The sequence below is a fragment of the Neoarius graeffei genome, chromosome 7 (assembly GCF_027579695.1).
Source record: "Neoarius graeffei isolate fNeoGra1 chromosome 7, fNeoGra1.pri, whole genome shotgun sequence".
Classification (NCBI taxonomy): Eukaryota; Metazoa; Chordata; class Actinopteri; order Siluriformes; family Ariidae; genus Neoarius; species Neoarius graeffei.
This window is the reverse complement of record NC_083575.1, coordinates 5319452-5341090: the sequence shown is the minus strand read 5'-3', so window position 1 is coordinate 5341090 and position 21639 is coordinate 5319452. Positions and strand designations below refer to the sequence as shown.

At 43.9% G+C, this 21639-nt stretch overlaps 2 protein-coding genes across 4 annotated transcripts in view; both read left to right on the top strand.

Annotated features, from left to right (window-relative positions):
• The first annotated feature begins 2285 nt into the window (after positions 1-2285).
• On the top strand, positions 2286-13826 carry golga5 (golgin A5). 2 transcript variants are annotated; one of them, XM_060925197.1, is made up of 13 exons: positions 2286-2436; positions 4271-4876; positions 5081-5290; positions 6119-6338; positions 6489-6612; positions 6817-7020; positions 7336-7506; positions 11006-11134; positions 12018-12116; positions 12348-12570; positions 12821-12926; positions 13241-13304; positions 13394-13826. In XM_060925197.1, exons 2-13 carry the CDS (start codon positions 4279-4281, stop codon positions 13475-13477), a joined length of 2232 nt encoding a protein of 743 aa, XP_060781180.1. In that variant the 5' UTR covers positions 2286-2436; positions 4271-4278; the 3' UTR covers positions 13478-13826. The 2 variants fall into 2 exon arrangements, with proteins under 2 accessions (XP_060781180.1, XP_060781179.1); XM_060925196.1 differs by having other exon boundaries at positions 2286-2427; positions 13394-13825.
• A 2261-nt stretch (positions 13827-16087) lies between these two features.
• The window catches only part of trip11 (thyroid hormone receptor interactor 11), a 47204-nt gene continuing 41652 nt past the window's right edge, over positions 16088-21639 (top strand). For both annotated transcript variants that reach the window (XR_009654995.1, XM_060925195.1), the window contains exon 1: positions 16088-16590. Coding sequence is in view for 1 of the 2 variants with exons in the window: in XM_060925195.1 (XP_060781178.1) it covers positions 16452-16590 (139 nt within the window). In the remaining variant the exon portion in view is untranslated. The remainder of the gene's footprint in view (positions 16591-21639) is intronic.

Below are 21639 nucleotides of genomic sequence, written 5' to 3'. Positions count from 1 at the left end.
TGACTCTAAATTGACCGTAGGTGTGAATGTGAGTGTGAATGGTTGTCTGTGTCTATGTGTCAGCCCTGTGATGACCTGGCGACTTGTCCAGGGTGTACCCCGCCTTTCGCCCGTAGTCAGCTGGGATAGGCTCCAGCTTGCCTGCGACCCTGTAGAAGGATAAAGCGGCTAGAGATAATGTGATGTGTGTGTGTGTGATGTTTAATCTTAGTGTATGCCCTAATTCGGATGCAGTGCTGCTGCACAGCAACCTATGGGCTCCCCTAGGGGAGCCCATAGGTTGCAGTGCAAAGCACTGCAACTATTGTTCTTCTACGTGTTTCCTCTTCTTCTTCTTTTTATTATTCCTACGCAAATTTCGATTTCGAATAACTCAATAACCGTACGTTGCACACAGACAAACAATATATCAAAATGTGCGGCTCGATCGGACTCACTATGCTATTACTTTTCTCTACAGAATACGATTTTTTAGCGACGTAGTCACGAAAAAATCGTCCAAAAAACCCCCATTCATTTCTATGGAATTAATTGGAAAAAAAAGCACTTTTTCAAACATCCGCTGCTCTGGCATGCTTTCACCTAGAGACGTGATTCAAACTCTAAAATGTAGGAAAACTTCTCCTCTGTGGATCTGGCATTCAACTTTTCTGCTAGGTTCTACACTTTCGGATCAGTCCTGGCTCAAACGCCATGTGGGTTCCGGGAGAAAATCCGGCTTTTGAATGGGTGTCTATTGCGTTACACACCAGTGGAGCTCGTTTACTTATGGCCCTTTTCCACTACCCTTTTTCAGCTCACTTCAGCCCGACACGGCTCGCGTTTCGACTACCAAAAACCAGCACGACTCAGCTCGCTTCAGCCCTGCTTAGCCCCTAAAACTCGCACCGTTTTGGAGTAGGGCTGAAGCGAGCCAAAGCGAGCCGAGTGAGGTTGGGGGCGTGAGCAGACACTCCCCTGTGCACTGATTGGTGAGGAGGAGTGTCCTCACATGCCCACACACGCCCCGCGAGCACGCTGGGATCTGTAAACACCGCAAACCCGGAAGAAGAATAATTACGAATTACGAGAATTTCTGAAGCCTTATGCGCCTCGCCTCATCTATACGCTCTTGCCAGTATCTGTCCGTGTTGTCGGTGACAACAAGCCACAGCACCAAGACCAGCAACACTAACGACTCCATGTCCTCCATGTTTATTGTTTACTATCCGGGTTGAGAGACTACCGCTTAAAAGATCACTGATGTCACTGTTTGCGCCGCTTAACGACATCACCTGACGTCCACCCACTTTCGCTAACTCCACCCAATGTGTCCACCCACTTCCAGCCAGCACGGTTCAGCGCGGTTGTAGTCGAAATGCAACTCCAACAGCCCCGCTCAGCTCGACTCAGCCGCGTTTGTAGTGGAAAAGCGGCATTAGAGTGTAGAGAGCTTGAAAAAATAGCTCAAACTTTCTCGCTTAAACTGTGTTTTCAGCCACAAATTTCACTCTACAGACATGATTTTCTCAAAAGTAGTAGTAAAACTTGTCCTGATTCACACAATGTGTCTACCTAAACGATAGGATTTACAGTTTTTGAATGAGAAGCCTCAAACTGAGGAGAGTACAGCCGAGAGGCCTCATTGACACCCATTATAAACGTGACAGAAAATTCACTCATTTTTAACTCGCTCTAGTGTCCTCATTTTTAACACTACAGACAAAAAATTACATCAGTGTATTCAGGAGACCCTTGTAGCGCTCACTGTGAAAGAATTTTGTGAATAGCTGCTTTCATTTTCGAGTTATTTGTCGTTTTTCGAGGCCTGCGCCTGAGCAAAAAACAGCAGAAAACTGACAAATTCTTGTGTGTCTTAACGCTCCTGCTCAGGCCCGTCGCCATGCCGACTGGGGCCAGTGAGGGAGCAGAGAGGGGGGGGGGGGTTGCTGTCTCAAGCAGACACATAAATCATGGCATTGTAGCTTCATAGCAGGTCACACATTCACGGCCAGCAAACATGCGTGACCGAATTGCTTCGCGCACTGCATCCTCTCTCAATTTCCCCCGGGGAATTGTCCGGTCTAGTTAATACATCCAATCCTGTTTATTTTATTTAGTTCGTAGTTGTTAATACTTCATTTTTAATTATTAAATGTATCTATACAACATAATTAAACGTTATTATTTTATTCGTTCATCTTGGCCCAACGAGACTTTCTTCACTCAGGCATCACTAAGGCTTTTTTTTTTTTACTCAGGCGTATCCATGGGCGCTCTGTTTTGGGGTCCTTTAAGTTCCTGGTCCACGTCAAGTCGGATTTTCGATGATGATGGCAGCAGCTGTGCGGGAAAGAAACGAGTTTTAACAGCGAGTGAACTGGAAATGATTTAACCTCCGGAAGATGCCGGGTGGAGTTTTGCGTCCTGCACTTTGATACAGAGAAGGTCTGTCTGGTAAAGATGCTGAAAATATTCGGGTTTTTGTTTTTTTTAAGCATCGGAGCTCAGCTTGGTGTATTTTTCCCGAAGCGTATTCGGGTAAATCCCGCCTCCTTATTCTGGATTGGATAGCGGTGTTCCTGCTCCTACCTGTGATTGGCTAGTTTTGTTGTCTGGGCGATGGAGTGAGTGTCAGTATGAAACGCGAGCCAATAACAGAGCAGGGGGCGTGTCATATCGGAATACGGATGGGGAAAAAAGTAATCCAAGCTAGGCGTTGTTATTATCTGAATGCTTCCTGTCTTGTTCAAGTTTTTAAATTCTTGTGCGTTTATTAAATATGTCAACGTTCCAGAGTGTATCATGCTATCACAAGAAAATTAGATCTGAAAGTTACTGGTTTGCGCCTTTTATTTAACCTTGTATTGGCACCCTTCAGGTGTACAAAATAAATACAGGCAGTAATTTAATATTTTCAGTCAAACACCAGGGAAAAACATCTGGCCTTTCTCTCGCCAAAATAAAATGTTGCAAAAGTATTGGTATTTCATTTAAATAAATGAAAATGCTCAATAAATTAATTTGTATTGTATCCCCAGTGAACAGGGAAACCACCTCTTTGTTTTCATTTTTTTTTTTAACGCCCTCAGTCAGGAGTTTATGGCTTGGCTGTAAATGGCTCTTTTTAATAATCAAATGATCTGAAACATGCATCTAAATCCATAAAATCAAATTTGATTCTTGGTGAAACCCGGACTGTCGCCCCGAGTGAAAAGCTCATAGTGTGAGTGAAAGAGGATGCCCACATGTGCAACCTGGAGAAAATATTCTGGATGGTTGCAAGTTCCTCAAACCTGATTAAACATTGTGGGGGGCAATACTTTTTAACAACTTGGAAAGATATACAGTGTGAAAATAAGAGTTTCACGTTCTGATGTGGATTAGATTAGATAGAACTTTATTGATCCCTTTGGGCGGGTTCCCTCAGGGAAATTAAAATTCCAGTAGCGTCATGACAGGATAAACAGAGAAATGGAAAAAAGAGAGAACTTCTAGATAAATTAAGTCTTTAGAAAACTTCTCGATAAATAAATTATTTATATATACAAATAGATACGAAAAAAGTCCAGCAGGAGAGGTATTGCACATTGTCCCGTATTGCTTATTGTCAGGCTAGGTGACTGCTCCTTCCCGTCCTCTGTCCTCCTGTTCCCCCTCATCCCCCCCAGAGAGGAGTTGTACAGTCTGATGGCGTGAGGGACAAAGGAGTTTTTGAGTCTGTTCGTCCTGCACTTGGGAAGGAGCATTCTGTCACTGAACAGGCTCCTCTGGTTGCCGATGACGGTGTGCAGAGGGTGACCGGCATCGTCCATGATGTTCAGTAGTTTGTCCATAGACCTCTTCTCTGCCACCGTCACCAGAGAGCCGGCCCGCCTGATCAATTTGTCCAGCCTGGATGTGTCCTTCTTGGATGTGCTGCCCCCCCAGTACACCACGGTTTTTATGATTTGGTAAATTTGTGCTCGTTCCTGGGCGCTGTAGCATTGCTGCGCACTGCTGTGTGTGTGTGTGTTCACTGCTTCAGGGGTGAGTTTCCCAAAAGCCTCTTAACACTAAGAGCATCTTAACTAGGGGAGAGAGTGTTCATTGTGATGCTCGCTGTCCCGTTTAACGATGATCTTTTTGCTACAATGCTTTTGGGAAACCCACCCAGATGGGTTAAATGCAGAGGATGAATTTCACTGTGCTTGAGTTTGTATGTGACAAATAAAGGTGGCCTCTTCTTGTTCTTCTTCTTCATCAAGGGTGCCAAATTTTTATTTTTTTTTAAATGTGAATTTGTTTTCAGATCCCAGGATGTCTTGGTTGGTTGACTTAGCCGGCCGAGCCGAGGATTTTCTGAACAAAGTGGATCAGGGAGCTGCCAGTGCTCTGACCAAACACTCGAGCCACAGTTCCTCCTCGGCGTCATTCGAGCCTCCGGAGCCTGATTTAACTCCGAACAGCGCTCCGTACGAGTCCCGTCACGAGACGCACGGCTTCGTCTCTGCTGCTGCCGAGAACATTAAGAAATCCAAAGCCACCGTGTTAGCAGGCACAGCGAATGTGTCCAGTACAACTCCTCTGGGTTCAGTTGTTGGCAGCGGCGGTGCGGTCAAAGCTTCATCCAGCTTCGTGAGGCCCAGACGACCTGAAGTGGACGATGAGCTGCTGTTCAACTTCCTGAACAGCTCTGACCCACCACAGAGCGACAGGAAGGAGGTGAGGAGAGACCCAGTGGTCCGGACGAACGGCGAGGCTGAAGGATCGGCTCAGGGGCAGGCGAGGGTCGCATCTGCCCCAGCTACTCCTGCTTCGACACAGGCTCTGTCTCGAAACTCCAGCCTCAGCTCCCTCGCCGCGAGCACACACAGCGCCAAGACCGAGAACGAGTCCACTCGAGATGGAAGCCAAGGTATCAATTTAGTCAACTGCGAGTCAGAGAGATGCCAGATGTTTTCATTTCAAATATTCTTGAAATAAACATGAATGTTTCTGACCTTTTCATATTCTATAGTTTATTTATTTATGTATTAAATAGTTGTCACTAAGTCGAATAACTTTAACCTTCATTATTCTCTCTCTCTCTCTCTCTCTCTCTCTCTCTCTCTCTCTCGAGGTGATGCCACGGAGAGCTCAGATTCAGGCCTGGCGGTAGCAGCAACACCAAATGTTCCAGCTGTGGTGGAGTCGAGCTCAGCTCAGGAGGAGCAGCTCAGTCAGGTGGTGTCTGGTCTACGTTTGGAGAACCAGCTCCTGCGCAGTGAAGTGTCCTCACTCAACCAGGAGATGGCGTCACTTGTCCAGAGAGCCAAGGACACGCAGGACGGTGCGAGGGCTCACACTTCATCTCATTTATAGCCACATTAATCCCAGATATAAAAACACAAAAATATAGAAAAAAGAAAAATAGTTAATAGTTGCAACTAAAGCAGGTGTAGCCGCTGTCAGTCTCTTTTATGGAGGTGTGGCCTGGAGTGTCTGTTGAGGAAGGAGGTGTGGCTTCTGTCAGTCTCTATTTGAGGGAACCTTTGTGTCTGCCCCGGGAAAGGAAGTGAGTGTCCCAGTGAAGGTGGTGTGGCGCCTGCGCCCCTGCCCCAGTGAAGGTGGTGTGGCGCCTGCGCCCCTGCCCCAGTGAAGGTGGTGTGGCGCCTGCGCCCCTGCCCCAGTGAAGGTGGTGTGGCGCCTGCGCCCCTGCCCCAGTGAAGGTGGTGTGGCGCCTGCGCCCCTGCCCCAGTGAAGGTGGTGTGGCGCCTGCGCCCCTGCCCCAGTGAAGGTGGTGTGGCGCCTGCGCCCCTGCCCCAGTGAAGGTGGTGTGGCGCCTGCGCCCCAGTTTTAGATTAAACCTGACCTGCTTGTGAATAAATCATACTGAACTGAACCTTTAGCTGCTTTATATACATAAATTGATCAATATATAATCTCTCTCTTTCTGAGGAGGTAATTAATATGGGATGAAAAAATAAAATCAGACGCTTACTCTGAGAAAGCTGCAAGAAAACTAAATGTTTATTGTACCCTAATTAGGAATGGATATTTGTCACATGATCAGATGGTGTGGGGTTTTGTTTGTCCCCCCCCCGAGAAAGAGATTTGTGGTCTGTTTGTCGAGTGTTGAGTGTGTTTCAGTGTTTAATCTTTCCCTGTCTCTCTACAGAGCTGAACCAGGCCCGATCTCGTGCCGAGAAGTGGAACGCGGAACAGAGTCGCTCGGACCGCGTGGTCAGGGAGTTCAGGGCGCAGGTTGATGACCTCACACAGGCTCTGACAGCCAAGGACGCTCAGCTGGCCGTGCTCAGGGTGCGACTGGACGAGGCGGATCAGTTACTGAAGGCCAGAAGCTCGGCCCTGGAGGAGGTTCAGAGCGAGAGGACCAGGTATCTGACAGCCTGAGAGAATTACTCCTCTACTAAAAATATTTATTGATATTTTTCTCAAATTGATTTTGGTTGTCTTTAAATGTTCCTCTTCTGTATGACGTTTGTGCTTGTGAATGAGGGACACTGCTGTGCTGTTTGTGATGACAGGATCATGCAGGACCACAGCGAGGGGAACAGTCTCCACTCTCAGGCTCTACAGACGCTGCAGGAGCGACTCCGAGAGGCCGAGACGGCTCTGAACAGAGAGCAGGACAGCTACAGACAGATGCAGGTCAGTAATATGCTGTTTTAATCAAACACAAGGCGGATAACTTGCTCATTTATCAGAGACTTTATCATGTCGGGTTTTTTTTTTTTTTTTTAATTAAATTTATTTATTTTTTAATTAAATGAGCTTTGGAAGACGTCTCAACAAAGTAGAGCTGTTGATGTCAGAACAATTTAACCCCAGTTTTTTTTTTTGTGTGTGTGTTAGAGTGAGTTTGCGGCACGGCTGGCGAGGACCGAGGCGGAGCGGCAGACGTTGGCTGAGTCGTTGACGGGCGCCGAGCGAAGAGCGATGGAAGAGAGACAGAGAGCCGAGGAGCTCCAGCAGCAGGCCAAAGCCGCCCGAGCTGCAGCCGATTACGCCAAACAGGAGCTGCACGACTACAAAAATAAAGCCTCACGCATCCTCCAGGTCTCACATCTCCACCACTGCACCTTGCGTCTGTCACAGAAACCCAGTGTTAAGTGGGATTTGAGGGTTCTAGTGAATATTAATAATTACACTACAGAGTTGTTGAATTCTGAAGTAAACCTGCAACTTTCCGACAAGGGAAAGAACATGATCCATTTCGTGGTGGGAACACGCAGCACCAGGTCCCCCACTTTAGCACTTTCCAAAGAACTTTGGTTCATGAGGAGGGGTTTTCTTTTGGTGTATTTTTCAAAATCCGTAAAAAAAAATGTGTGGACGGAAACCTGACTTTTTGCTTTTTCATTCTGTTCCCAGTCCAAAGAGAAGCTGATTAGCAGTTTGAAGGAGGGCTCGGCTTTGGAGGTGCTGGACGCCGGAGGAACAGCCGAAGTCGAACTGGAGGAGTTACGGCACGAGAAGGAGCTCCAGAAGGAGGAGATCCAGAAACTCCAGGCTCAGATGCAGAGCCTTCGTTCAGAAATACAGGTCCATAAAGTGCTAGAACGCTAGCACAGTTACTCTGACCGTATTCGAAACAGAAGGTTGTTGCCTCACTGCCGTAATAGAGAGGTGTCTGTATTAGGCAGGACTTTCGACTGAAGGCATCTTTTAAAGACATTCGTTTCGAATACAGTGCCTTGCAAAAGTATTCATCCCCCTTGGTGTTTGTTCTGTTTTGTCACATTACAAGCTGAAATTAAAATGGATTATTTGATTTGATTTACACAACATGCCAACCACTTTAAAGGTACACATTGTTTCTTTATCGTGACACAAACAATAAGATGGAAAAAACAGAAATCTGGAGTGTGCATAGGTATCCCTCCAGGTCAATACTTTGTAGAGCCACCTTTTGCTGCAATTACAGCTGCAAGTCTCTTGGAGTATGTCTCTATTAGCTTAGCACATCTAGCCACTGGGATTTTTGCCCATTCCTCAAGGCAAAACTGCTCCAACTCCTTCAAGTTAGATGAGTTGCGTTGGTGGACAGCAATCTTCAAGTTGTGCCACAGATTCTGGATTGGATTGAGGTCTGGGCTTTGATTAGCCCATTCCAAGACATTTAAATGTTTCTCTTTAAACCACTCCAGTGTCGCTTTAGCAGTATGTTTAGGGTCGTTGTCCTGCTAGACCGTGAACCTTCGTCCCAGTCTCAAACCTCTGGCCGACTCAAACGGGTTTTCCTCCAGAATTGCCCTGTATTTAGTGCCATCCATCTTTCCTTCAGTCCTGACCAGCTTTCCTGTCCCTGCAGATGAAAAACATCCCCACAGCATGATGCTGCCACCACCATGCTTCACTGTAGGAATGGTGTTCTCAGAGTGTTGGGTTTGCGCCACACATGGCATTTTCCCATGATGGCCAAAAAGATCAATTTTTGTCTCATTTGACCAGAGAATCTTCTTCCGTGTGTTTGGGGAGTCTGCCACATACTGTTGGCCAAACTCCAAATGTGATAATTTTTTATTTTTATTTTTTTAAGCAATGACTTTTTTTCTGGCCACTCTTTCATAAAGCCCCACTCTGTGGAGTGTACGGCTTAAAGTGGTCCTATGGACTGATACTCCCATCTCCGCTGTGGATCTTTGCAGCTCCTTCATCGTTGGTGTCTTTGTTGCATCTCTGATTAATGCCCTCCTTGCCCGGTCTGTGAGTTTTGGTGGGCGGGGCCTTCTCTTGTCAGGTTTGTAGTGGTGCCATATTCTTTCCATTTTGCTAGAATGGATTTCATGGTGCTCCCTGGGATATTCAAAGTTTGGGATATTTTTTATGACCCAACCCTGATCTATACTTCTCCACAACTTTGTCTCTGACCTGTTTGGAGGGGTTTTTTTTGGTTTTCATGTTGCTTGCTGGGCGGCACGGTGGTGTAGTGGTTAGCGCTGTCGCCTCACAGCAAGAAGGTCCGGGTTCGAGCCCCGTGGCCGGCGAGGGCCTTTCTGTGCGGAGTTTGCATGTTCTCCCCATGTCCGCGTGGGTTTCCTCTGGGTGCTCCGGTTTCCCCCACAGTCCAAAGACATGCAGGTTAGGTTAACTGGTGACTCTAAATTGAGCGTAGGTGTGAATGTGAGTGTGAATGGTTGTCTGTGTCTATGTGTCAGCCCTGTGATGACCTGGCGACTTGTCCAGGGTGTACCCCGCCTTTCGCCCGTAGTCAGCTGGGATAGGCTCCAACTTTCCTGCGACCCTGTAGAACAGGATAAAGCGGCTACAGATAACGATGTTGCTTGCTTGGTAGTGTTGCAGAGTCAGGGTCCTTCCAGAACAGGTTGATTTTATACAGATATCATGCGACACTTTGATTGCAGTGAATTGGTTGGACCAGCTCTTATTTAGGGGCTTCATACAAATACGGGTGACTACTTATGTACACTCCAGCTTTCTGTTTTTTCATCTTACTGTTTGTGTCACAATAAAACAACAGTGTGTACATTTAAAGCTATAGGCATGTTGTGTCAATCAAATGGTGCTAATGCTCCAAAAATCCATTTTAATTCCAGCTTGCAATGCGACGAAACAGGACAAACACCAAGGGGGATGAATACTTTTGCAAGGCACTGTAACCGTTTCGGACAGCATTTAGGGTAATGTGTGATGTCGAGACGCTGTGTAACTAAACCACAGAGGCAGCTAGTTGGCTCACAGATACCCCACAAAACATTTCAAACAAATTGATTTGGTTCCAGTCACGGTGTTGTAAGAGAGGACTATGTAGGTTTTTGAGTTAGCAAGAAAAAAATAAGTGAAAAAAGCCCCAAATTGTGTATTTGTACGATAAATCACTTTTCTGTGAAGTTCAATCTGTCGTCTTTTTTTATTTTGTCCATGGCTTGACGGAGCTGCTGCACAAATTTACGGATAATAGGCAGCATCGAGGATCCATTAGTGGGGCAGTTTGAAGGCATCATAGAAGACGGGAAACGAGACTTTGGTCCAATTCAAACAGTCCTTAATGCCTCGCTGTCTCGTTCAACATCCTCCCGAGGCAGCATTTTCCTCATTTCGAATGCACCCTACAAATTACTGTCTGCACGTTTGAGTTATTCATGAACATTTGTGTGTTGTGTATATAAAATTTACATTATTTTTTTCTTATAAATTGCCAGAAATTGCACTTTGGGAGCTGATGTCATTCAACTTGACAGCATCCTGATTATTTAGCATTAATTAGCTTGCTGTGTCGGCTTCACCTGTTTGTAAAATCCTCTGACGCAAATATTTTATTGACAGTTTTCATACTTTTTCCATTTTATGTTTCATGGTTCCATTTAGCCAGCTAACACCAGCAGTCAGTGAGGCAGCATCTTGCTAGCTAGCATTAGCGCTGTTCAGCTAACTCCCTTTTAGTGCTAATTATGAGTGACGTTTCTGCTCAAAAACTGTCAGATTGTCTTAGTATTATCCTAATCCCCTAACAAAGCACCTCTGAGAAGGTTTTATTCATTAAACAAAATTGGCAAACCATTTTTAAATCTGTTATTAGCACTTGTTTGCTAATTTTAAAAAAAAAGGGTTTTGCACTCAGGAAGAATAAAGCACTAGCTGAGTAATAGCTTCATGAAATAAGATATATTGAATATAAATCGATGATGAGGTCGAAATTAAAGGATCAGTATTAGAGTTGATGGATAAATAATTTTAGATGTTTTTATTGGCAGTGCCTGCCAGCTAGTGTTAGTTGGCTAACAGCTAAATTTGTGATTATAATGCTGCCTAATGAAATAATATTCAAATGTATTATTATGGTGGGGCTGTTTTTACTTCTAATACAGACATTTATGCTTCTTCATTTAAAAAAAAAAATCTATTGTGTTCTTTGCATATGTAGAAATAAAACTGATTTTGTTTCATACACACAAGAACAGGTTAGATGAGGTATTTGTTCAAACACTTGTCACGCAATAATTTTATCATCAAAATTGTGTTTTGTGTATGGGTTTTTATTGATTTTATTTTATTTTATTCCCGCCCCCATCGTACACAGGAGCTGGAGAACCAGGCTGTGGTGGATGCAGAGAGCTGGAGAGAGCAGCAGCTGGAGCTCCAGGAGCAAAACTCTCAACAGAGCCGACAGAAACAAGAGATGGAGGCTGAACTGGAGCGTTGCAAACAGGTAGTGTGTGAGAGGGAGGGAGGGATGGATGGATTCTGAACCACATCTGCTCTGAGTTTGCCCCCATTTTGTTTCTAGCCACGTTGTTGGATGGAACAAATTTTTTCCCTCATTATGCAGTGGAACATGAGAGAGGGTGTGAGATCATAAAAAACATGTGATTTGGTCATGTAGAGCTACAGTCCAACACACAAAAAAAATCCTGCCATAAACTTTTTCAGATATCTCCTCTATAATGATTAAAATGGGGCATTTCTTGCAGAAAAAAGTAGGTTCTTTGCAACAGCATTATCATGGAGTGACCAGTCTACCTCACGGCTTGTCTGTAATCGCCATTATCTACATCGGCGCTCAGCAGAACAGCTTATAAACTGGAGTTATCACTTTTGGTCTAAAAAGGCAGACAGATGACATTCTTGGAACAGATTAAGCATCTAGATTCCAACTTTGTGTGGAAGATGTACATCATTTTACAGTCCAGGCTTTGACCTTTAAATGCCTGTGCCAGAGATTTCCTCTCTGTATCGGACACTGATGAATTGGTGTTCGAGCGGTAAGGATAATTAAACATGTATATAAAAATAAAAACACACAAGGGTCTCAAAGATCTTGGATGTAAACATTTGTGACAAATCATTACTTGGAACGTTCCTTAATGTCGACTGCTGTCGTTCAAGCTGCTGTTGTAGTAGTAGTAGTCGTCGTAATAATAATATTTGTTCAAGTCAGCTTAACAGTTCAGAACGACAGTAATGTGAACGTTGCTGCTGCTTCACAAGTGCAGAATGATGCAGGTCAGGTGAACAAACTATGACGTGATTGTGCGGTTAGAACTAAACGCTGTATAAATTTGTGTTAAGTTGCGCGCGTGTGTGTGAGACAGGAGCTGCATTACGTGGAGGATGAACACCATCGCACGAAAAGCACCCTGCAGAGTCGCATCAAAGACAGAGAGGATGAGATCCAGAAACTCAGGAACCAGGTGAGATGCGTGTCTCTCAAACACACTTGCATCATCTCTATAACCTATACAAGCAACTTTTGATCTTGAAAATGTCGAGAGCTCAACCTTTCTTAGCATTTTGGACATGACTGGATGATGTCACAGTTTAGCTTTGGGGGGGACTTGGGAATTCTACTTTGTTGTTCATTGTTGGATTTTGGAGGCATTCTCTCTCTCTCTCTCTCTCTCTCTCTCTCTCACACTGTGCAGCTGACCAATAAGGCTCTGAGCAATAGCAGCCAAGCAGAGCTCGAAGGCCGTCTGCATCAGCTCACTGAGACTCTGATCCAGAAACAGACCATGCTGGAGGCTCTGGGCACGGAGAAGAGTTCACTGGTTTTCCAGCTGGAGCGGCTTGAGCAGCAGCTGAAGAGCATGCAGGGAGGCCAGAGCGGCGGCTCACACATCAACATGGCTGCTGTGGATGGAGGAGGTCAGCATGTGAACGGCGTGAATTAACGATCTTCGTATCATTCCAGTCTGACTGAACAAAACAGCCGTTTCATTTTACATGCCTTCCAGTCATCTGTATTTTTCTGATATCGGGACGTTCGTTAATAATCATCACCCGTTACATAACACATTTATTCAAGTCTGTGATTTCTCAGTATACTTTTATTCAGGGACAGTGTTACAGGATATAATGTCGTGTTATTCATGATGTTGATTGTTTCATGCTGAAGGGGCGAGGCAGAGAAACACACCGGTGCTGTTCAGCGATCAGGACGGCTCAGAGACAGGTGTGTACGGAAAAGTGCGCAAAGCAGCCAGCACCATAGATCGCTTCAGGTAAGCACGGACACTCTGTGTCATTAATATAACCCGTCACCAAGGGTGAGCCTGGGGGAACCGAATCAAGTTGTACGTGTGAATCATTTGACATAAACCAGTTTGCGTAATCCAACTTGCGTAAATCGGCTCGCTTGGATCATATTGCGTGAATTAACTTGCGTGAATCGGTTTGTGTGACATGACTGCTGTGAATGAACTGAATCTCACCGTGTCACTTAATTTATAGAAATAAATTTGCATGACCCAACTTGTGTAAATCAGTTTGTGTGAAGCAAGACATGTCAATCACATTTTGCGATTCTTGTCTCCAGCATCCGCTTAGGGATCTTTCTCAGACGTTACCCCATGGCCAGAGTCTTTGTAATCATTTATATGGTGAGTAAAGCTGAAAAGCAGATGCTCCTGCTGTGTTGTGTTTTGTACACTGTAGGATCAGGGTGACGTTAACATGTCTGTGTTTGTAGGCACTACTGCACCTCTGGGTGATGATCGTCCTGCTGACGTACACACCCGAGATGCACCCACAGTCTCCTCCCGATGGCAGATAGAAGACTTTATTCTGTATATGAACTCTGATTCTCTACATGTATAGAAATTAAGCTATATTATGTGTCACGAGCTGCACAGCAGCAAACGTGCATTCTGTTTGAACATTTCATTTCCTTTTTTTCCTCTCTCATGCCTTCACTTTTTTGGGGGGTTTGTTTTATTTTGAAACGAATCATCTTCAGAAAATCAGAATTGAGTGCGATATTTAAAGACAGGATTCTATTTAATTTCTCATGGAAAATTTGCATTTGGTTTTTACTCATGGCTACGTTTGGAACAACTTGTCTGTAATTCTTCACTTTGATTTCTTTTAATAGGACATTAAAACATGAAAAATGTCAAAGCTGTCCATTTTTCCTTTTACCTGTATCGGTCAGATGAGTCAAGTGACGTAATTGAGACAAAAAATGAATAAACCATTTTAAAAATGGACAAATCAGAGACTTGTTTCATCAAAATTAGCTCGGTGCTCATATGACAGGAGATAGCTTGTTAACTTCAGGACAGTAAAGTGAAGATATTTGTAATACTTTGATTTGTATACGATCATTTCACAGGTGTCGATGAACAGGTTATGTGTCTGGGTTGTGAGTTCTTGATTTACTGTTGCCAGGGAATGTGTGATTGGGCTTTCGACAGGGCCGTCAGAAGGATTTTCTGAATAAATCCCCACTCCATATTGAGCAAATGGAAGAGGTGAATCCGTGGCCTTGCATGTTTGTGAATTAAAAAGTACCGATTAGGGGTTGCCACAGTGGATCTTTCGTCTCCATTGCTCCCTATCTTCCGCATCCTTCTCTACCACACCTGCCACTTTCATGTTCTCTCTCACCACAGCCATGTATCTCCTCTTTGGCCTTCCTCGTTTTCGTGTGCCTGGCAACTCCATCCTCAACATTCTCCTTCCAACATGCTCAGGATGTGCCCAGACCATCTCAGTCTCATCTCTCTTAGCTTAATTCCCAAGCTCTCCACATGTGCTGTCCCTCTGATGTACTCGTTCCTTATCCTGTCCAACCTCCCATCGCAAACCTTAACATCCTCAACTCCGCCACCTCCAACTCTGCCTCCTGTCTCCAATCCATACATCACAGCTGCTCTCACTACTGTCTTATACATCTTACCTTTCACTTTTGCTGGGACTTTCCTATCACAAATGATTCCTGAAATCCTTCTCCACCCTGCCTGCACTCTCTTTCTCATCTCACTATCACAGCCCCCATTTTCCTGCAGTTTGTTTGAAACATTTCTGTTCAAGTAATTATACACTGTATGGCCAAAAGTATGTGAACATCCCATTCCAGATGGAGTCCTGCTGGAATAAGCTCCACTCTTCTGGGAAGGGTTTCCATGAGTTTTTGGGGATTTGTGTGAGGTCAGGCTCTGATGTTGAGGAGGTCTGGGTGTTCCAGTTCGAGTTTTTCCACTTTCGCGCTAACTGTGTTCATGGAGCTCGCTTTGTGCACAGCCTGGGGCGTTGGCGTTGTCCTACTGGAACAGGTTTATTAGGCGTCTTCGTTGCAGTGAAGGGAAGGGAAACTGTCGCTCTGCAGCACACACACACTATACAACTGTGGACTAAAAACTTCGTGGTAACAGTTTGAGGAAGAACCACATAGCTGTACAGTAGACGTGATAGTCAGGGGTGCACATACTTTTAGACATGGCGTGAATGGTGATTATAAATTATATATATTTTTTTTATATATGAGTGATTCCACGCTTATGGGTACTGAAATCAGTGTTGGCAGATACTGCTGACGTTTTCCAGCCCAAAATATGTTCAAAACCCGCCAAAATGCACTTAAATCCTCCCAATCTGGCAACACTGGCTGAAATGGGGACATGAACTTATTTTTAAAAAATTCACCTAAAACCATTTCTTTTTTTACCATCAGGTCACAAAACATGTAATCTTTAATGAATGATATGTTAAAAGATAACTTAAATTTTCTGAGATGTAATAAAACATATTTATATGCCAAAGTCAAGCCTATGAGTTCCAAAATGATGTCTGTTACATTACTTCTGTTACGATTGTCCATCTCGCGTCTGTTACAAATTAATTACAATCTAGCTCTATACCATGTTAATCTTATTGAATGTGTATGTTTATTCTACTACACGTTTATTAATTATATTTGCTAAAACATCACCTTCCTATGTTTCAAAAAGTAATTCTACATTGTTAAAATTGAGAATATATATGTCCACAACACTTCTGTTACGTTCTGACTTTGGCATATAAATATGTTTTATTACATCTCAGAAAATTAAAGTTATCTTTTAACATATTCATTAAAGATTACATGTTTTGTGACCTGATGGTAAAAAAAAAGAAATGGTTTTAGGTGAATTTTTAAAAATAAGTTCATGTCCCCATTTCAGTACCCATAAGCGTGGAATCACTCATATATAAAAATAAAAAAATGACAATTATTTACTTAGTGTATCTGTATATGATACTTTTTCCTAACTTAATTTTTATTGTTGACGTGAAAGGAAAAAAAAAAAAAGCGTTTTCACTTCCGGCATCAGTCTTGACGTCACTGCTCCCCAAGCCATTCTATTGGTCCGCCAGGTTCCCATGATGCTCTGCGCGTGGCCACGTCCCCTCTGACGAGTGTGTCCGGTGATGGCTGAAGTCGAGGTGGCAGTATCGGCACAAGCGAACCAAAACAAAGCGGATTTCTTTCTTATTGGAGTCCGGAACAGTGTGTACACGGAACCGCGGTGATTCGTGCAGACTTCCGGCTCTAATTCAGTCACTCTGAGGGAACAGGTTTCTATAAACGAATGGTTTTTTTGGTTGAAACCTCAGTCGCGCTGATGAGAACAATAACAGAGCTCCAGCTAGCAGAAGCAGCGGCTGTTTGAGGAACAAAAACATCTGAAGGTGGCTGGGGTTCATCCTGTCCATGTAAACCTCCACACTGAGGCTGAGAGAGAGAGAGAGAGAGAGAGCCGCCGGTCATGGCGTCCTGGTTGGGGGGTTTGGGCTCGGGCCTCGGTCAGTCTCTCGGGCAGGTCGGCGGAAGTTTATCCTCTTTCACCGGACAAATCTCCAGTTTCACCAAAGACATCCTTCTGGAAGGAACGGAAGAAGTTGGAGGTGAGTTCTGGAGCTGAGCCGCCAGCTTTCTAGGTTAAAAGACCATGATGACGTGTGGTTTGGCCACACCCCTTCGTTCAGGGTTGGGCGGTACCACAGAATCCTACCCTTATCGTGATATAATCATACCGCGGTATTATCAGTAGTTCTCCTTACTTTCCGTCTTTTTAAAGACATTTGGACACCTGGTTGTGTCAGTCATTGTGCTACAGTCTCCGCTTGGTCACATCAGCATCACTTAATTCACTTTTTATCCCTTTATATAAAAGGATTAAAACGCATGCTGATATTGGAAAACCCACTTCCCGTAATGGCATGTTTTCAAAGTGTTTTATTTTGCTTGTACCACAGCAACTTGCCAATGATTGCAGTGTTGAAATTTGTTATAATAATTAATCTACAGCTTTACAAAGCTCTGAGACGAGAGACTCCTGCTTCTGAAAGTCTCCTTCCAGAAAACAACAATCAGAAGAAATGGATTAGAAGTTGGATAATTAACCAGGGTGGCACAGCGGTGTAGTGGTTAGCGCTGTCGCCTCACAGCAAGAAGGTCCGGGTTCGAGCCCCGTGGCCGGCGAGGGCCTTTCTGTGCGGAGTTTGCATGTTCTCCCCGTGTCCGCGTGGGTTTCCTCCGGGTGCTCCGGTTTCCCCCACAGTCCAAAGACATGCAGGTTAGGTTAACTGGTGACTCTAAATTGAGCGTAAGTGTGAATGGTTGTCTGTGTCTATGTGTCGGCCCTGTGATGACCTGGCGACTTGTCCAGGGTGTACCCCGCCTTTCGCCCGCGACCCTGTAGAACAGGATAAAGTGGCTAGAGATGAGATAATTAACCAAGTTGTTGGGCAGCCAGTCCCAGATCCGTGATACAGATATAGTGAACATGTGATATTGTGATAATCAGAACATTCGTGCTTCATGTCAGGGTGTGTGTTTGATCTATTTTCTGTCATGTGGAAGTCAGAGCTGTGACTTTGTGCAGCGAGGGCTGTGTGTGTGTGTGTGTGTGTGTGTGTGTGTGTGTGTTGAAGCCTCGTGTCCAGTGCTGAGTGAGAACTTTGATCCGGAGCTTCCAGCAGAGCAGAAACAGCTACAGTTACTTCATGTCTTGCTGTGTCGATTAATGATTCAGTGTCCTCTCTCGCTCTCGCTGTCTTTCTCTCTTGCTTGCCTCAGACACACTGATAATTGTGTGATGGCTGGATTTGTGAATATCTGTTATGTAGTCAGTCAGTGTTTTGAGTCATCAACGGGCAAAGCATTTGAAGATCTCGCACTCATCTCATAGAAATGAAAATTCTATTCAGAAACTGAAAATTGTAATTATTTATGGTTTTTTTTTTTTTTTTACCTCAGTGTTTTGTTAAAGTATAGATGTATGTATTTTAAAATATATTTATTATTATTATTATTATTATTATTATTATTATTATACTTCCTAGGATTTTTTTTTTTTTGCGTGATAATTATTAATTAAATATATGTGCATCAGTGAGAATGGGGATGAGTGTAGTGAAGATGCAAGGAGTAGACGTAAAGAAAGTTGGTGAATTCAAGTACCTGGGGTCAACTGTGCAGGAAAATGGGGGCTGCGATAGTGAGGTGAGAAAGAGAGAGCAGGCAGGGTGGAGCAGTTGGAGAAGGATTTCAGGAGTCATTTATGATAGGAAAGTCCCAGCAAAAGTGAAAGGTAAGATGCATAAGACAGTAGTGAGACCAGCTGTGATGTCTGGATTGGAGACATGAGGCAAAGTTGGAGGTGGCGGAGTTGAGGATGTTAAGGTTTGCGATGGAACGAGGACATGTGGAGAGCTTGGGAATGAAGCTAAGAGAGATGAGACTGAGATGCAGAGCATGTTGGAAGGAGAATGTTGAGGATGGAGCTGCCAGGCAAACGAAAACTAGGAAGGCCAATGTGGTGGATGTGGTGAGAGAGGACATGAAAGTGGCAGGTGTGGTAGAGAAGGATGTGGAAGACGGAGCAATGGAGACGAAAGATCTGCTGTGGCGACCCCTAATCAGGAGCAGCCAAAAGAAGAATTATTAATTAAATAATTTTACATTGATATTCATAAATTCAATTAATTTATTATTGAAGTTATATATTTTAATGAAAATCAAATTTTAAAGAAATCAGAAGTTGATTCTTTACCTCACACCTATGTGAGGTGGATGAAAAAAAAATCATGTTCTTTTGAGGGTTTAACGGTTTGGTCTGTGATTTTTGAACACAGCCTGGTCATGAGTGCAATCACACATGTTGTTGTTGTTTTTTTTTTTCCACTCATCTGCTTCCACTTAAATGTAACACTGCAGTTGATTGGATGAGGAAGAATTATTATTATTATTTTTTCCCTCACCAGGGATTTAAGACAAAGTGCTTTCTCTCATGTGTGTGATTATTTTCAGCTCGCATCTCTCCTCGCACAACTGCACAGGGGTGGGTTTCTCAAAAGCCTCTTCAAGCTAAGAGCATCTTAACTCAGAGAGAGAGAGAGAGAGAGTGTGTTCATTGTGCTGCTCGCTCGACCATTTAACGATGATCTTTGTGCTACAATGCTTTTGCTTGTTTCAGCTGAAACAAGGCCTGTAATGATTCACCCGATTCACTTTTCAGTTCAATTCAGGATTTGATTTTCCTGTGATTTTTTTTTTTTTGCGGGAAAATGTTGAATGAAAATTTTATTACCAAAAAGCAACACTTATTTTCTCAACTGGAATGTTCCTTTTGTTAAGGGGAAAAAAAAAAGTTTAATTTTCTTAATAACCAACAATAATTTCCCCACATTTGGAAAGGTTGGGGTAAAGACTGTTACTGCGCCCTCTGCTGTGTAAGAAACACAATTAAGGCCAATTTATGCTGACAACCCAGTCCTCGCAGATAGCGTCGCAGACAGTGTCTGCGTAGCCCCCCCACCTTCGCAGACGCTCTGCACGCACCTCCCAAAAATTGTGACCACCGCAGAAGCCTCGCAGACAGCGCCGCAGACGAGGGCCCTGATTGGTCCACTCTACCCGCTGTACACGCACTTCCGCTTCCCTACTTTCCCGGTTTGTTTTGTTTTCACGACCGGCATTTTTAAAAACACGAGCGAAGATGGAGCAGCATGAAGAGCGGTTGATTTGAGGAAGTGAGGAAGTACGGACATCTATACAACTCCAGTTCTAGTCATTATAAAAAAAAAAGTTCTAGTCATTATAAGTAACCGGAGGATAAACACTCCACTAACCACACCCACCAACTACTCCTAGCGACTTCGCGCCCCCTTGCGTTGTGCCGGTGAATAACATCGCGCACGCCTATTCCCCCGCTCAACAATAAATTACAACTGTCTGCGAAAAGCTATCTGCAAAAGCCTTGTCGCAAGAGCATGCAGAGGCCTTTACAGTGAGGAAAAACAAATATTACGCATACTGACAATCACGTTTTTGTTTTTTTCCCCCAATCATCGATTCGAATAGTCATAAATTCGTCTCTCGATTTATTGCCGCACGTTCTATCATGACATGCCAAGCTAAAACACTTTCAACAAATCAGCAGTTCAGGATGTAATTTTTCATTCGTAGCTGCTCAATGGACAAGTCGGTTTCAGGACCAGAAAAAGGAACACAGCTGATCTGCTTTGACTTGATGTGGAGCGATTGTTTGTTTGTTTGAGTGTAATGTGCTGATGTGTGTGATAAAAGGACAAAAGAGCACAGCTCAGAACTGAATGTGGTGAGAATACAGGCATTCTAAAGCATTGTTGGAAGAGGAGAATGAACGTGTAGTCACTTGTTTGGTTTGAATGCATGTACGACACACGTATGTGGATGTTTCTGAGAAATAAGTGTATGAATTTGGCTTTCGTGTTTGCTCTGACAGGAATAGTGGAGTTATTTAAAGCGGCGTGTGTGTAACAGCTGAAATGCCTCTGCAGGGTGGAACGGATCGGAGGTTTCACGTGTAAAGGTCAGACTCAGGATACAAAAATGAAAAATAGTCTATTTCAAAGTATTTGTATTGAAGTCTGTGATTTAACATAAAAACAAGGCTCACTCTCGCACATGCACACCACAGCTTGCTTTCTTTTTTGTACAGTGTTACACTGCTCCATGTTCACACACATCATACAATAAAGCAGAAATGTCTTATCCAGGTTTCTTTTTAATTATTTATATCCGGTAGTCACGTTTTTATCTTCATCGAGGAGTTTATTTGTTTTCAGTGAGGTTTCTTGATCTGCTCGGAAGCAGGATTGTGTAAAATTTACCAACCTGGTTTCTATCAAACTTGGTGGAAGGGTGTCATGTGGGCCAAAGTAGAACCTGTTCAGTTTGAGTGGATCAAAATCACGGGGCAGATTCACGAGTTTTTATTTTCACATGGCGTTTGCCATCAGGGGCGTATCAAGCTTTCCAAAAGTGGTGGTGTTCTGGAATGGGGAAGCCATATCATTAGAAATCGGTTTATGGCTATATACACGCCCGGCGTGTACACTGTGATGTGCTGTCAATGACCGATATGGAACTTTTTCATACCCGTGGTCCATGGATGCAAATGAAAGGGAGGACAGCAGAAGGCCTATAAATCCAGTTGACTCCAGCGAAGTTCTGCATTTCATGCAGAGATCTATCATGTTGGGTTTTGGTGTTGTTACTGCCAGGGCTATGTAATTATTCAGTAAGTGAAGGCAAAAAGTATTGAGTGATAATTCTCGGTAACAGGATACTGTTCTATAACAGAGATGTCAGTATTGCTGCCTACACTGGTATACACTGATATAAACAAAACCAAAAATTTCACATAGCCCAAGAAGTCATACACAGTGTATAGATCATTCAACGTTTGATAATCACACGAGTCACATTAGCATAGCTAATATTGCCTCTCTCTCTCTAGCCGGCTAGTATGCTACTAACATTAAGCATTTCAATCAATGCTGCCTTAAATAAAACTGGTGCACCACGGATCCTCGATCTTGAAATGAGTGCAGTGGTTGAGTGATTGAGCAGTAGGCTACTCAAAGTAGTGGGTCGTGAGTCACATACTGCTGTATTGAAAAAGGTGG